This window comes from Pleurodeles waltl, chromosome 10 (genome assembly GCF_031143425.1).
Source record: "Pleurodeles waltl isolate 20211129_DDA chromosome 10, aPleWal1.hap1.20221129, whole genome shotgun sequence".
In the NCBI taxonomy this organism is placed as follows: domain Eukaryota; kingdom Metazoa; phylum Chordata; class Amphibia; order Caudata; family Salamandridae; genus Pleurodeles; species Pleurodeles waltl.
The window spans coordinates 947,065,212-947,081,903 of record NC_090449.1 but is presented as its reverse complement, the minus strand read 5'-3'; the positions used below and the strand labels follow the sequence as shown (position 1 = coordinate 947,081,903).

At 42.8% G+C, this 16,692-nt stretch overlaps 1 protein-coding gene across 2 annotated transcripts in view; it reads right to left on the bottom strand.

Annotated features, from left to right (window-relative positions):
- Nucleotides 1-16,692, bottom strand: part of LOC138262058 (serum paraoxonase/arylesterase 2-like) — a 444,264-nt gene that overhangs the window by 178,132 nt on the left and 249,440 nt on the right. For both annotated transcript variants that reach the window (XM_069211747.1, XM_069211748.1), the window contains exon 4: nucleotides 10,826-10,994. In XM_069211747.1, coding sequence (XP_069067848.1) covers nucleotides 10,826-10,994 — 169 coding nt within the window. The remainder of the gene's footprint in view (nucleotides 1-10,825; nucleotides 10,995-16,692) is intronic.

Genomic DNA, 16,692 nt, shown 5'->3' with positions numbered 1-16,692 from the left:
ACTCGTTTTAATAAAATCTTGAAGCATAACACTAGGGATGTACTTGAGAACAACGGGTGCCACAGAATGCACATGTATAGTCTGACTGGTTGCACAGCCAGCATTTGGGGTTCGGGTGTATTCCCCATAGTAGTGCACCGTTGTATGTAGACGTGGTAGTTTATACATTTATGAGCTAATTCTCTTGGTGCACCATATTTCCCCTGCAAATACACCAAGTGGAGTACAAATTAATTAGTATAGGGTGAGGTAGCACAAGAATTATAGTAATAAGATGGATAGGAAAAGAATGGCAGAGGAATGTTTTGGGAACCTTGAAAAAGGCAGTATAATTTCATTTCCGAATCGCCCTCAAAAGGAGGGACTCAAAATGAAATTTATTAAATTGGAAAGACTAAAGAAAAATGAGCTCTCGAAATGGTAAGATGGTGTTACACTAAAGCAATACTTAAAGTTGAATAGGATCCCAAGAGGTCTAAGGTCGCAGATATTCCCTACTTACAATGACTTAGATACTGATTTACTTGATTTATGGGATAAAGAACTGACAGCGAGTTCAATTAGATTAATGGAAATTCTCATAACAAACTCGGAAAGGAAGGTAACCTCACTTCAGAAGGCGATCGATAGTTTGGAAGGAGAAATTAAGGAGTTAAACCTTCCTGAAGCCACAGAGAAGAATTATAAAATTCTGGAACAGGTACTTTTAAAACATCAGGAGGAGATCATGCAGAGGAAAGCTAGGAAATTCAAGAGAGATGAAAAGGATTACCAGTCAGGTAGAATATTCACATTCGCTAGGAAATACAATCACTTGGTGAATCATCCCCCCCATCCAAGGTTCTCAAACATCATTGTCGTCTGATTCTACATCGGCAAGCGGTATACTGTCTAGCGAAAGTGAAACGGAAGGATTAATGGTTGCCTCTGTACAAGCCAGGTCTGATAATAGAACAGGTTTTTTACAGGAAATATTGAGGGTGAGACAGGGACAAAGAGATATGAACAAGAGAAGGGTAAATGTAGGAGGATCAGGAGAGGTAGGAGAAAAGGCAGAGGCAACAGAAGACGGGAATGTTAACCAGATCCAGGGACAAGAAAATGTAAGCGGTAGAAAGGAAAATACCAATGTAGTCAACTTATCGGATGTGTCACTTTCAGTAAAAGGTACTTCATTATGGGAAAAGGGATTGCGTTTTTGTCCTACCAGTAGAGGATATTTGTGTAGAGCTAAAATAGATCTTTTTAGGTTTATTAGACGACTGAAACTTAAGAAATACTTTAAGCTAAATCGGACTGTAACCAAATGCAAGGACACTCTGGTTTTCAATGAGGGTACGGTACCCTCCATACAAGAAGTGTTTGACACAGCTATGCTACTCTCTATTACAGAGCTGGAAGCAGTTCCGATTATCTTTGAGCAGGTGGTAGAGGATTTAGATATCACCTGTACTGGAGGTGGTAGGAGTGGTTTGAAATGTAAATCGAAATGGATTACCAGAACATTGGACAATAGGAATTTGGATACTTTTTTTGATTTGGTCTGCAGAGATTTGGACCTGTACAAAAGTAAACATGGTCTACCTAAAGTTTCTAGCAACTTAAGCCAAGGGAAATGGAGGGCATTGAAAGAATTGAGTGAAAATGATCAGATAATGATTAGGAAGGCGGACAAAGGTAGTATTGTTATTCTAATGAACAGGAGGGATTATGGTCAGGAGATAAGGTCACAACTCGATGATATTAACTGTTATGAGAAGCTAAATTCAAATCCTATCTTTAGATTTAGTGGTATTATTAATGAAAAACTGGAAGCTTGGTACCAATCTGATTTACTAAATAGGGATGAATATTTGTATTTGAAGGTACTCAAGTCGAGATTTCCTTGTTTCTACACGTTGCCCAAAATACATAAAGATTTGCCTTTTCCCCCGGGTAGACCTATCATTTCAGGTATAGGTGGTCCCACTGAAAAACTGTCTGAATATGTGGATGTATTTCTGAGACCTACTGTGCAAAAATTACCATTGTATATCAAGGACACCATGCATATTCTAAGTATCTTCAATGATGTGGAATGGGAAGAAGGAATGTTAATGGTTACATTAGATGTGGTCTCTTTGTATACTTGTATACAACATAGTGTGGGTCTAGAAGCCACAGAGTGGTTTCTAAACAAACAACCTGTGAATAGGTGGCAACATACGAGGATGTTATTGGAAATGATTTCATTGATTCTTGAGAATAATTATTTTATTTTTGAGAGAGACTGGTTTAGACAAAAACAAGGGGTGGCCATGGGCTCCAGATTCTCTCCCTCGTATGCAGGACTCTTTATGGGCCACTACGAGGAGAGGTGGGTCTGGGGTCCAGGTGCTGCCCATTGGCAAACCTTTATCCTCTATTGGAGACGCTATATAGACGATTGTATCATGTTATGGACAGGGGGACCTAATCAACTATTGAAGTTTGTTGAATATTTGCATACCAACGATATGAATGTTAAATTTACTTGCAAATACAGTGCGAAATGTATAGAATTTCTGGATGTAGAACTGTGCATAGAAAATGGTCATATTGAAAGCAAACTATATAGCAAATCTACTGCATGCAATGCAGTATTACATGCGGCAAGTGCGCATCCCAAACACCAAATTGATTCAATTCCGTATGGAGAAATGGTCAGAGCACGGAGGAACTGTAGCAATGATATAGAATTTGAGAAGTGTATTGAGGAAATGGGTAAACGCTTTAGAAGTAGAGGCTACAGCAGTTATACAATTACCAATGCATAGAACAGAATTAAAAATGTACCAAGACATGAAACTTTAATATCTAAACACAGGAATACAAGGGTGCAAAATGGTGAGAAAATTAGATTGGTCACAGATTTTACGGGCAGTACGGGGATTTTTAAGAAGTTTATCACCAAACATTGGCACATCCTACTTCGGGATGAGATAGTGACCGAGTTTCTAACCAACAAACCTAGTTTTACTTTCCGTAGGGGGAGGACACTACAACAAATTCTAAGCCCAAGTTTTCCTAGAATGGTTCCTAAAGCTAATTGGTTGCAAAAACAGAGAGTAGGATTTTTTAGATGCGTAGACTGTGGACTCTGCAAGTGGGCCTGCCTTGGACAGAAATAATTCTCGAACTCATTAGGTGAAACATTTCCTATTAGGTCCAGTATGAATTGCAACTCTTCTTTTGTGGTTTAAAAACTGTCATGCAAATGCGAAAAATACTATGTCGGGAGTTCTATCCAACCTTTAAAAATTAGAATTGGAGAACACGCCAAAGCGTTAGCACAGCAGGATATTAGATACCCTGTGGTAGCACATATGATCAACTGTATGTCTCAGAGTACAAAAGTGGGATTTACGTTCTTTGGTTGTGAGCAGGTGTTGAAAGATCAGAGAGGTGGGAATAGGGAATTAACGTTACGAAGAAGAGAAGCGATTTAGATAATGCGGTTAAGGGCAGTAGAAGACGGTTTAAACACAGATAGGTAATTGCAATTTTTTCTGGGAACATAAATTTAACAATTTATAGGAGTCTGGTTGTTAATACTATAAGCAGTACTGTTAAGACTGTCTGAAACAATAAGGTGACTGATGTATATCATTGTTTAATGTGATGATGTCTTATGCAAATTATGGTACAAATGAACCACAAATTGTTATGTGAAATCCATTATAATGTGTCACTCATGTATTACTCATTGATAGGGGGCAGAACTCATCTGCAGGAATATTATGGGCTAGGCCCAAACACCTTTCTGTTTTACTATTTTACCTTTTGAGTTTGACTACATATTTACACTATATACCTTTTAAGTCTTAGTTGTGCACCAATTCTCTTTTTCAATGTTTATTCTACAACTGTTTGTTGTCATGCTACAAGTGAATGGACAGGATATTTATTTGAATCTGTGTGGGTTAATGATTGCATTTTCAAAACCAATATAGGGTGTGGTTTTTCATTGAGATTGAATTTTTTTTGGGTACAGTAGGTTGTAACATAATCTACTGCGTAATGGGGTTCGGAATATCTGTAATTTATTAGTGTTGATCAGAATTGAAACGGGCAGTCGGAGGGTTTTTAGTCCTCTGTTTATTTTTAGTGCATTATTAGGGGATTAGTCCTCATCAGTTACAATGCCGGATACGTTTTAAAATGGAGGGCGAGGGAGAACGCCGTACACGGCGGCTCTCAACAAGAGTGTGGAGGAGCGCGAACAGGTGATATTGGCTCAACTGTTTTTTAGAACGTGGACAGCAAACAAGGATCTCGGTGAAGAGTTCCGCATCTGAGTTTGGAACTGTGGTTCTACGTTCTGAGGAATGATAATAAGGTACCGGTAAATGAGGAGTAATTTGTATGACACGTTAACATTAGGATATTAAGAGGCACGTTATGGACGCGTTTTGTATTTGGGCTTAAAGCTTGGTTGGGGAGCAGTTGTTTGAAATATATCTGTATAATTAATTCCTGTTGAACTTATACGCTGGTATAAGTGCTTGTACCGGTAAATGAGGAGTGATTTGTATCTCACGGCTAACATTAGTATAATAGGAGTTGCGTCATGAACGCAATTTTTATTTGGGTTTAAAGCTTGGTTGGGGAGCGGCTGTTTGAAATATATTTGTATAATTAATTCCTGTTGAACGTAAACGGGGGCAAAAGTGCTATGAGGAAGGTTTAAAACATACTGCTTACATTACAGGACGAACTCTGGGGAATACTATTTGAGCAAAGGAAGTAGTAAGGAAAGGCTAGATTACGAATATAATAGCGGGAATGTCAATTAACTGGAATCTGACGTGTTATAGCGTGTTTTTTGGATTATCGGAGGTAATGTGTGACCGGGCATTTATTTCCCGGGTTTATTTCCCGGGTTACTTTAGATCATTGGTGGAGTTTGTTTCTATTCATTTGGGTTGTGACAACAAATGGTTGTTTCTCCATTACATGGCTGTTATAGTGCATGCATTTTGGACCCATTTTTTTCCACTTTTTAGACGGCGTGATTAGTGATGCATGATGAGGGCGTCACAGATTGGGTGTTTATATGGATTATTATTGGAATTTACTTATGTCAATCTGGGCATATAATACTAATCCAATCATGAAATGTTGGATAGTAATCCTCACGTTTCTATTAGTGTTCCATATTTTTGCCCAATGTGTTATGATTACTATATTAATTATGTTTAATTCTTCTACAATGACTCTTGGGTTCCAGATCTATTAAATTAATGAAGCAACTAAATCCAGCCCTGAGGAAGTCAAGTGACGAAACACGTGTTGGCTGTAAGGTCGTTACAAAGAACTTGGATATTTTTGATTTCACTTGGGATTCTCACCTGAATTTAAGGTGTTGATAAGGACTTTGGAAACATTTGTGTTCAAACAGAACGGACTGTAGACTTTGATTGAACAACTCTCGCATATTTAATCTATTTGAAAAAGATGGACTGATATAATTGGATTTGTATGATTTTGATATTGATATTTAAGGGCTTAGTAGTGAGGGGGAGAGAATATTAAGCCAGGTTCCCAAAATATTAAGAAGACAAAATTGTTTGACTATTATTTTCTGGGTATATTAATATAATCACTATCTCGAGTAAGTAGTTGCACATGTATTAAGAAGAGTATTGTACTCGTTTTAATAAAATCTTGAAGCATTACACTAGGGATGTACTTGAGAACATCGGATGCCACAGAATGCACATGTATAGGAGAACAGGCACACTTCAATTGCTGAGGGGATTCCAGTTAGTCCGGCGCTGACAGTGACCTTTGCACCCACACAATAAGATTGTTGAGCTTATCCAACTTGCTGGCTAACCCTATCACAAACACTGCCAGGTTATTTAAGAGACCAACTTGCACTTCCAGTTCTTCAGCATGAAATCTGAGTGATCGCACAATGGGATTGAGTGTTGTCAGCAGTGTAGGCTAGCAGTAATCATTTGTGCTGGTATAAGGATTGGGCGATATGGGTGGAGCCTAGTTTGTATCCTCTGTGTGCAGAAATGGGGTGTTTGTAGTACAAATGGGAATTGTTTGCATCTGTGCACTTCCTGCCTTAGTTGTTTAAGTGCCATTCCAGTGCATGGCCCCCTTTGCACCCTGAGGGGCTTAAACCCCCAACATTGGTGGCATTGGCTCTGTCAGTAGCAACTTGCTTTGGGACTAGCTTGGGGAGGCTTGGTACTTACATGCACTTTCCTCCATATCCCTAGTCTCTATTTTTTCCACAGTTGGATTGGTGCGATCAGTTGGAATTGGCTTCAAGAAGCTAAGTACTGAGGGACCCCTGATAGGGTTGCAAGCTTGTGGTTTTTGAATGCCCTTAGTAACTGTTAGATAAGGGTATGTTTAGAGGATATGTTTACTGTTTTGTCAGATTTAATCCCACTTGATGGACTGCCCGAGAAGCATCTAGACTTGCTGAGGCAGTCTGTGGGCACTGAATGGTTCCCGTGCGCCCATTTTTCAGGTCTGTAAGTAGGACTTTGCCTAGTTTGCATCTAAGGCCCAATCACCAATGATAATACAAGGAAAATACAGCTAGCCACTGCAGTGCTTCTTGCAGTCTCCTTTTAGTGTAAGCTGGCTGAGTCCTTTTTCTTGTGAGAAGGAGTGCTGTCATATGAGTTGGCGTAATTGGAGGATTTTTGCTGTTGGTGATGTTGTGGTTTTGGAACTTGAGGACATTAAGGACCACTGAAAGGACACACTTTGCCATGCTGGAGTCTTTTGGGCTGATGATAGACACCGGTGGATTGTGAGCTGCCTGCTGAAGCATGCAGGTGAGGTAATGGGTGACGGACATGCCAGGAGCAGAGTGCAGCAGGGCACGTGCAGCTTTCTCCCTCCCCTTGTGCTTCTCACTCCTCTTGCTCCTCTTGTGATTGACACTCACTGCTGCAAAGGCGTCCCCGCTCCTGTTTTTTCCCCTGTCCCTACTGTCAATGAGTCCGGGCAGAGGCCTTTGGTAATCAGGCACCACGCCGTAGGCAATACGTGCCAGTGGGTCTTCGCTACTGTGCCATAGCAGGGACCACCTGTGGTCCTCTCTGCACCTCCCCTCACATGAGAGACTGAATCTGAAGATGTCCTTGCAGTCACCAAAGCTCTCCCCACTGCTATCACTGCTGTTACTATTGCTGGTGTCTCTGCTGTTGGGTATTAGCAATATTAGCTGCAAAAGCGGTAGCTGCGGCAGACACCACATCACTCACAAGCCACACCGGCCTGGTGCCAGCCACCTCAGCACAGCATGTGATGCTGCAGCCTAATGCTTTTCACCTCCTGCACCTGTACCTATACCTGTGCCTCTTGTGTGCTTCATATGATGTGGCTATGCTTCCTTGCCCTCTTCTTGTTCCGGGTGGGTCCTGATTGCTGAGGAAAACCCGGCAGACCACATAATCATGAGCGCAAAAACCCAGCAAGAGGCCTGGCAGGAAGCACAGCAGAGCAGAGACCGGTCCAATTCACAACCAGCCTAGACAGTAGCACTGACGTTGCACACTTCAGCAGCCAATACTGAAAGGTTCTCCTAAGTTACATGTGCTATTCTGTTCAATAGCGTTAGTGACTTTTGTATCAAAAGGTCTGATTCAGGCATGGTATATTTGCCCCACAACTCAGTCTCTCTCACACCCGAAGGTTCTGTCAGTCCCTGCTGATACCTGTTGGTGATTGGTGGCCTTTCCAGCTTTGCAGTGGGCACAGGTGGCAATCTCACATTCACGGGATGGGCCACCTCCTTTGCTGATCACCTCAATGGGTGATGCGAACTGTATGATCATCACAGGACTGGCTCTGGCTTATGCAGTGGTACCAGTCTTCAGCAGTGACTGGCCCAAGGGTCAGCTGCAGACCAGCACTTCAGCCTGCGAAAGTTTCAGCCTGCAGGCTAAGTAGTTTTTGTGGATTGTTGGGGGAAGTTGCAGGCTATAGCCTGATTTTGGGCTTCCCCCTTTAGCAGCGATTCAATCTCATACCTTTTGCCTGCAGCAGTAGCACTAGTCACTTGACCTGTAACAGGCTACTGGGCAACACAGAATTACGCTCTTTGATGTATTCTTATTTACAGCTCCTTAAGAACTGCACAGGGAGACCAGGAATCCCTTCAAACAAAGGTACTCTCCAGAATCGCTGTCTAGGGATCATCTGCTTCCTTTGGGAGCTCCTCACACCAAGAACATGCAGAACACTCCTTGTAGATAGCCTATCCTCCTGCAGAGCCAGTCATACTCCTTCCCACTTTCATCAAATAGTTAGGCTTCTATGCTCTTAAGACAGATCCTAAACTTTTCCAGCAGAAACTGTAGATTTTAGGTGATGTCCCCTCACATCTACGAGACTGGCTGTCAGATGGACAGCAGTACTTACTTCACAGCAGCTCCTTTTGACCTCTGCAATGAACTTCTTTCCTAGTTCAAGAAGGTCTTGGGACTGGAAGACAGTGGGTGGTTGATTCACTCACATTTATAAATATTTTCCAGACAAAGTATGTGAATATATTCTTATGCTTTAGAAGTGGTTTGGGTTGGTCCCCTTTCAAATGTAATTTCCAGGCTGCTCTTCAGCAACAACCTTTGTTCAAAGTGATGTACCACACAGTAGGTAGCAGGAGGCTGGCTCTAAGCAGGGACCCAAAACCGGGGAAACAGGAAGCTTGAGATCTTTTAATCATATTAATCAGAGACAGATAAAGGCCAGCCCCTAGCTAGACATAGCCTTGCAAATAAGAGAACCTGCTATCCCACACCTTCATATTATCATGTACCAAAAGGCAGTGCTCAGGTGAAATAATTCAGCAGCCCCTTGATAGAAAAAAATCTTCATGGAATTCCTAATGGTAGCATCAACTACATCCTCCTCTTTACAGTGTCTGGGGGTTCAACATACATCTATATTTCCTCTATCTGGGGAAGCCATCCCACCCTCCCATCTTGTGGCACACCACTGCCATGGGTATCCAAAATGGATCCCACTGTCCTCACAAACATACACACATAATATCATGTTCAAAGCACACATATTTATATTTGATGTAAATAAGAGATGTCAGCACTAGGTTCTTGGATTCACATACGAGTGGAACTTAACAGAGAAGGGTCAGTATACCACACTCTCACAATCACAAAGAAAAAGGACTGGTCGTAGTAAAAATAATAAAATGGTATGTGTCAGTACTGCTTTACAAGATAGAACACAGACAGGTACAGTAGTATCCTCGCTACTTGGAGGACATACTTGTTGTGCCCCGCCAAGTGTCAGGACAGATACTGGACCTCAAATGATCAGAGGTAGGCATTGACATCTGTACTTACAACAGATTAGCATGACCACAGGGCCAAAATAAAAGTCAGGATATCGGTTTTATATGCAGACAGGCACTCAGGACAGGGGTACAAATCCATATATCAGACAGGGCACTTCACAGTCCTAACATGTGTGTAGTGGATTATGCAGTTGATCATCCTTGCAGCTGGATTGCACATGTGTGCTTATGCTTTAAAATTAATTAGTCTTATCAAATAGGCATTGCACTCACTGGTGCATTTGTGTGTTTCTCCTTCATAGTGCTTCCTCCTCAATGTCCACATTTTGCACACATTGCAGGATATAATTTCGAGTAGCAGTAGTGCCTGAAAGAAGATTTCTTTGCAGCCATTTAGGCACTAATACTTCAAATTTGTAGCTTTAGATGTGTGGTGATTTTAAATACTTTAAATCAGCACTCACAATTATCTTTCTTAATATAGATTAGAATTTTTGCCACATTTCAGTAGACTCCAAGGTAAACGCCTGGATGTCAAAACTGGGCTGTAGTTTCAATCAGTCAGGTCCTCCATGTTGAATGTCCCTCTAACTTTTAAGTGTTTCCATGGTGGCCTAATTAGTGCTCTCGGCCACGGGTGAACAAAGTTGCCTTCAGTGAGGGCTCCACGATATACATTATTTAGACATGTTTGGACATATTTATCATTGAGCTGCATCGCCCTTGCGCCACGGAGGGGGCACAAGGGCAATAAAACTACTAAATAAGATTTATCAAGCCACGCAAGGCCACCTTTTATGGCCGTGCATGGCTAGATAGATCTAGAATAATGCAATGCAGAGCAAATCGCTGTGTTGCATTACTCTGCCCAAGGAAGCGTTCCATGGGTGGAGTGTAGTTGTTTCGACTCATGGATTTTGGCACATTCCCAGAGTTACCAACACTGGTAAACCTGGGAATGCATCAAAATGCTACACTTTCCCAGGAGAGGCCCAATGAGGAGAAAATATCTTTACTTCTCCTAGTTATTTCCTTTTCTAAGTGGGCTGCATTCTGCACAAAAATAATCCTGGCTACAACGCAGGCATTCTTGCACCATGGCACAAGGGGGCCTGCGTTGGCACTAGACAACTAAAAGGGGACCAGTGCAAGGAAAGGACAGGAATGTGCCATATAATGTTAAATATGCCACATTCCTGCCCTTTCACGCAGCGCAGTAAGGTAGGAGGCTTGCTGTGGTGTGCGAAATCTTGATAAATCTGCCCCATTGTCCTTAAACAATAGGAAGAGGTACATCTTTTTTAAACATTTCTATTTATTGGTTAGTTTGTTTTAACTGCATGTTACTGTTTGGTCAGCTTCATGTTTCTTTTTAAATAATGTTTTTTTTTGTATTGAGTCTAATAACTGTATTTAACATCAGGTATCACAATATGAAATACAAACATTCATGACAAACAATGGTTTGATTTCATGTCATGAATTCTTCAGTTTCTCACTTTATGCTGATCATACCTTTGTCATCTATGTAAACACTGATACCGTGAGGGTTAAAAGAGTCAATATCAAATCCACTACTGATTCCAAGTACAACCGGCTTTGGTTCTTCTTCGTTTACATCTAGAAGCAGCATCTTGCCGTGTTCATCTGGTGCAAAGTATGGTGCTCCTGGATATTTCAAACCCTTAAAGAGAAGAACAATTACTTTACAAGTGGAAAATGATCAGAAAAGATTTCAGGCAATATCTGATTTTGAAAGTCGCTAGTTTGATTAAAACTTTAAAGACCCAGCTTTATTTGTATTTGTTGTAATGCTAAGTAATGAATTAAGTGACCATGACACGTTCTTTTGCGTGGGGAGTATTTGGTATGATGTACAGCAATGCAGCCAGGCAGATAAGGAAACAAATACTTCATTTTTTTGCACCCTTAGATTGAAAAACAATAGAAAATTACAAATTGATATCACAGCCTTTGGAGGGGCGTTAATCATCATCCGGTATGGGTGCAAATTGCTTACAAACAAGAGCAAAGTGTCCAAAAGCAACAACAAAAAAAGCTTTTCAGGGGGGTTGTAAATGGCTTTATCATTTATTTACCAACTGAATGGGATGGGAAAGAGTAAAATACAGCAGCGAGACGGTGTTTTGATATGTGGCAAATAGAAGATAACAGTGCACCAGGAATTTTCACTAGAAAAGCCTTGCTAAGAGTGCTCAAAGTGGCCAGTGGTAGTAGGATGAAGTCGGTTATCCTGATGATCGCATGCAGTTTCTCGGTGGTGAAGCTGCAGGCAGTGCTTAATTTGTGAAAGAATGAGTTTTGGTGCTCAAAGCTCTGCTCAGTAGCTATTAAATGTCAGCTCGCCAATACCAAGAATGCGTGTCTTGAATCTACCCCAGGACTGTTTAAGCTACTGTCTGATAAGGGAAAATAATTGCTTGTCCCTCGAAATGAATCATGTATACCCCTTCCCTGGACACCACTGGCTCATATTAGGCACTTGATGAAGGGGCAGAGGAGTTGCTACCAGAATGGTATTTGCTACAGTGAATAGAAGCTGTTTCACTGGTTCAAAAGTTCTTCTGGCTTTCCACAGAGGCAGATGAAGAATTCCCTCTGGGGAACTGCAGACTCAGCATGCTAAGCTCCTTCACTGGTTAAGTACCACCATGTTTACTTTTCACGCTTCACAGCAGAATGGTGGTCACAGCAACTAATATGTTCAAAATGTTGTCTTCAGCGGATCTAGGACAAGTCCTTTCCAAAGAAGATAGCTCATTCTAAATTTCCTCCAGTAGAAAAAGCAAACATTCTTAAGTGTTAATACTGCAAAAACATGTAAAAATGCTACACATTATTAGTTCTAGATAGAGCATTGCTTCTCAGGCTCTGGCAGTAATTAGGACGTTCTTTAATCCAGTGGGGATAGTAGCGATCCGAAGGTTCTTCTGGGTTGGGGAGGATCCAGATGCCCCATTATCTCCATAAGTTATGTCAGTCTGGAGGTATTCACTGTTAGAAAGTGGGTCTCTAGTTGGCAGAGGTATGCGCCCTGTCCAAGTAGGGACCACATTCCTAATCAAGGTAAGTCACAACACAACCTAAATTATCCGTGCTCACCCTCAGGTAACTTGGCACAAAGCAGGCAGACTTAACTTAGATGGCAATGTGTTAAGTATTTGTGCTTTTGTATAGCTATTTTAGACATGTTTTAGGCAAGTTATTTTAGCACACTAGGCCTGCCGCAGTGCACTTCAGCCCAGTTACATTGTATTCAGCACTGCTTTATTTTTCTAGCATTAGCCACATTTTCAGTGTTGTTTTATTTAAACTAGTTAGTTGTTCTTTTACCTAGGAAAGCATTACGCTCTTAGCAGGAAATTCATTTCATTTTGTGCTTTCCTTAAGCCTGCAGTCAGATAGGGTTGCTGGCAAAAGTCGTATGCTGTGTCTCTGACATTCACAGAAACATTCATATCCTTACTTGAGGACCTTTTCTTAGAGCATCTGTTTTTTTATTATAAAACATGTCTCTGTCCCCTTCACGTTAGAGGGAGATTCCAGCCAGATGACCACAACTGCATGCAAACTGCTGAATATTTCCACTACAGCTGCTTGTTTAGATTGCCAAATCCCTGGCCCACATGGGGATGGTGTCTTTCTAGACAACAGGCTTCCTTGCTCAGGTATGGGGATGATTTCTTCCCAGGGGGATACCTGAAGGGAGGATTAGGGATTATCACACTGTGCTCTAACATAGTTTAGGTAGGCAATTGATATATTAATCCTAGTGACAGTATGGTGGGTCTGTTTTTGTGTTTCACTCTCCTTGTCCCAATTTTGCTTTTAGTGTGTTTTACCACCCTAGTTATTGCAATACATGTCATTTTATCTAAGATGCAGTTACTTCAAAAACAAAATTGAACTATGTTCTGCTTCTGTTTGTCTTTGCCTGTGTGAGACTAATGTAACAGAGAGAAAGGGATGATATCTGATCAACCACGATTCCCCTGAGGAGTACTTTTTGTCATGAGCCTGGTTGCCACAATCAACCCCCTCCTGGGTGGAGATGAGGCACTGCTAGTTAGCAGGAAAACCCGGATTTGGCCGACAGGCGTCACATGGTGAGGAATTATACTCAGTACCCACAATTCAGGTGAGTCTGGCGCCCAAATCCACTAGTCTCATTAGGATAAGGAGAACCTATGCGACAGTGTAATAACTCATGCAGTAACACACTGAAAACACCATAAGAAAGAAGCTACATTAGGTTAGAAAAAAATAGATTATGATTTTATCAATAAAGGAAGACCAAAACAACAATGTGCAGAAGTTGAGATGTTGATTTTCAAAGAATAAATGCCAAATAGCACTTAGACTTCAATACCGCTAGGGGTTACTTTAGGTTGTGCTGGACCGGGGCAAAGTCAAAGTTCAGGCCGTACGCGATGGACTGCAGGGCAGCTAAAGGACCTATGCAGGCCCTGGTGAACTAAGGGGGTCATTCTGACCCTGGCGGCCGGTGGCCGCCAGGGCCACCGACCACGGGAGCACCGCCAACAGGCTGGCGGTGCTCCCACGAGCATTCTGACCGCGGCGGTTCAGCCGCGGTCAGAAGCGGAAAGTCGGCGGTCTCCCGCCGACTTCCCGCTGCTCGGGGGAATCCTTCATGGCAGCGGAGCGCGCTCCGCCGCCATGGGGATTCTGACACCCCCTACCGCCATCCTGTTCCTGGCGGGTCTCCCGCCAGGAACAGGATGGCGGTAGGGGGTGCCGCGGGGCCCCTGGGGGCCCCTGCAGTGCCCATGCCAATGGCATGGGCACTGCAGGGGCCCCCGTAAGAGGGCCCCACTGTGTATTTCAGTGTCTGCAATGCAGACACTGAAATACGCGACGGGTGCAAACTGCACCCGTCGCACCCCTGCAACTACGCCGGCTCAATTCTGAGCCGGCGTCCTCGTTGCAGGGGCATTTCCTCTGGGCCGGCGGGCGCTCTTTTGGAGAGCGCCCGCCGGCCCAGAGGAAATGTCTGAATGGCCGCCGCGGTCTTCTGACCGCGGTGCGGTCATTTGGCGGCTCCCTCCAGGCGGGCGGCTCCCGCCGCCCGCCGGGCTCAGAATGAGCCCCTAAGTGCCTTGCCTGGTCGCAGCAGCAAGATGCGTTGTGGAATGAGTCGATTGGGCCAACGCAGGGATGACGATGCATTGTTCTGTCCCATGCAGTGACAGCAATGCGTCCGTTTCCAAAGATAAGCGCTGGAGCCAAGATGCATTGGTTCCGGAATCTCTGTAGACTGCTGCAGCGGTGGCAAAGTGCAGTTCGGATGCGTCGGGCTCTCAAGGCAATGCAGCAGTTCCGAGAGCGATGCACTGATTTTACTCCCGCAACCAGGTTGATGTGTTGATTTCTGTGTTGTAAGTCTCTGGGTCCACTTCCAGGGAACCAGGCAGAGCAGCAGAGTTAGGGGCTTTGATATCCTCGAGTCTCGAGCAAGAGGGTACAAGCAAACAAGGCCCTGGAGATCACCTGTGGTGAAAGGCAGAGTCCAACTCTCCCTCAGCAGGGTCAGAGAGAAACAGGGCAGTACAGCAGAAAAGCAGTCCTTCCAGATCAGCAGTCCAGCAGAGTAACAGTCCTTGTTGCAACAGTGTACAGTTGTAGGTCCAAAAGTGTCTGATTTCATGAAGTCAGAGACCCAGTACTTATACCCAAATGTGCCTTTGAAGCAGGGGGAGACTTCCAAGAGTGGTTTTGAAGTGCACAAGTATTCCTTTCAACCACGTCCTGTCTGCCGGTCTATCTGTGGTGCATAATCATTTGTTTGAGAAGGGTCAGGCCACTCCCCTTTGAAGTTTAACTGTGAGCCCGTCCCTCCCTACTAGCTCAGGAAGGACCATCAGAATGTAGATGTATGGAGATGGGTGATCAGCCACACCTAACGTTCCTGTGTTTGTGGCTGTCTTGGGAAAATTTACAGAGTATAGCTGACACATATTCCGGATGTGTATTGGAGACAAGCTATAAGGCATACAGAGCACTAAGAGCAGAGATATGTTGACTTTCTAAAAGTGGTATTCCTAAAATTGTAACTCTAAATCCGATCTTACCAGTATGGAGGATTTATCATTACATCCCAAAGATATGAGATATGATGTAGCTACTCCTTTCTCATAAAAAAATTACAGCTTAAAAGTACATTAAGGACTTCCTAATGCTGGCCTATGAGAGGAGTAGGCCTCACATTAGTGAAAAATGACTTTGGGGTTTTTTCACTACCAGGACTTGTAAAACTTAAATGTACATGTCCTGCCTTTTAAATTCACTGCAGCATGCCCTGAGAGTCACATAGGGTCTACCTAAGGGGTGACATATGTAATAAAAGGGGAGTTTGAGACATGACAAGGGGTTTTAAATACCATGTTGAGGTGGCAGTAGATTGCACACACAGGCCCTGCAATAGCAAGCCCTAAGGGGCTACTTATGTCGGTGGCACAATCAGTGCTGCAGGACCACTAGTAGCATTTAATTTACAGGCCCCAGACACATGCAGTGCACTTTACTTGCGACCTATAACTAAATTAAATATGCCAATTGGGTAGGAGCCAATATTACCATGTTTAGAGGAGAAAGCATAAGCACTTTAGCACTAGTCAGCAGTGGTAAAGTGCACAGAGTCCTAAAACCAGCAAAACGAGTTAGAAAAATGTAGAAAGGTAGGCAAAACATTGCGGGAAGACCACAGTTAAAGCTGTATGGTCTAACGCCCACTCTTGAGGCTGATGTTATTGAGAAAAACACCAGTTCCCCGATCTCTCAACCTGCTTCAGAAAATGGATTGTATTTTGTCCTGATGATTTCTCAGACCTTCTAAAATCTAGGCAAATGGTTTGTTCAGTAGTTCTAGCTGTAGGCATAAGGAATAGATGTCTAATCCATAGCATTCATCGAAGATGCTCAACACCAGTATCTTAGCCACTTCAGTTATGAGGCTCTTGCTTTCACAACACTGTCTTCTAGTTGCCATTGGCAAGTGCACCCTGCTATTAATGTTGGTGCAATGTATCCACAGCAAGGTTAGACCTGGTGTCTCAGCCTAATATACTGCGGTATCAACAGCCAGAAGGTATTTTATCTCTGAAGGATAGCTTTGGACACAATATACGCTTCCTGCAATGAGCATTCACTTATTGCCCTGGCCATATTTTGGAGATTGACTAGAACACTCACCATTCCTCTTTTTACATTAGGAAGCACAACACCACATTGGCACAGTTAGTTCTATTTTAACATCATATTTATTGGGATTTTGTATTTAAGTAACAGTAATATACGATGGTTCTATAGTGTGTGGAATTGATTCATAGTGATGTACTTCTCGG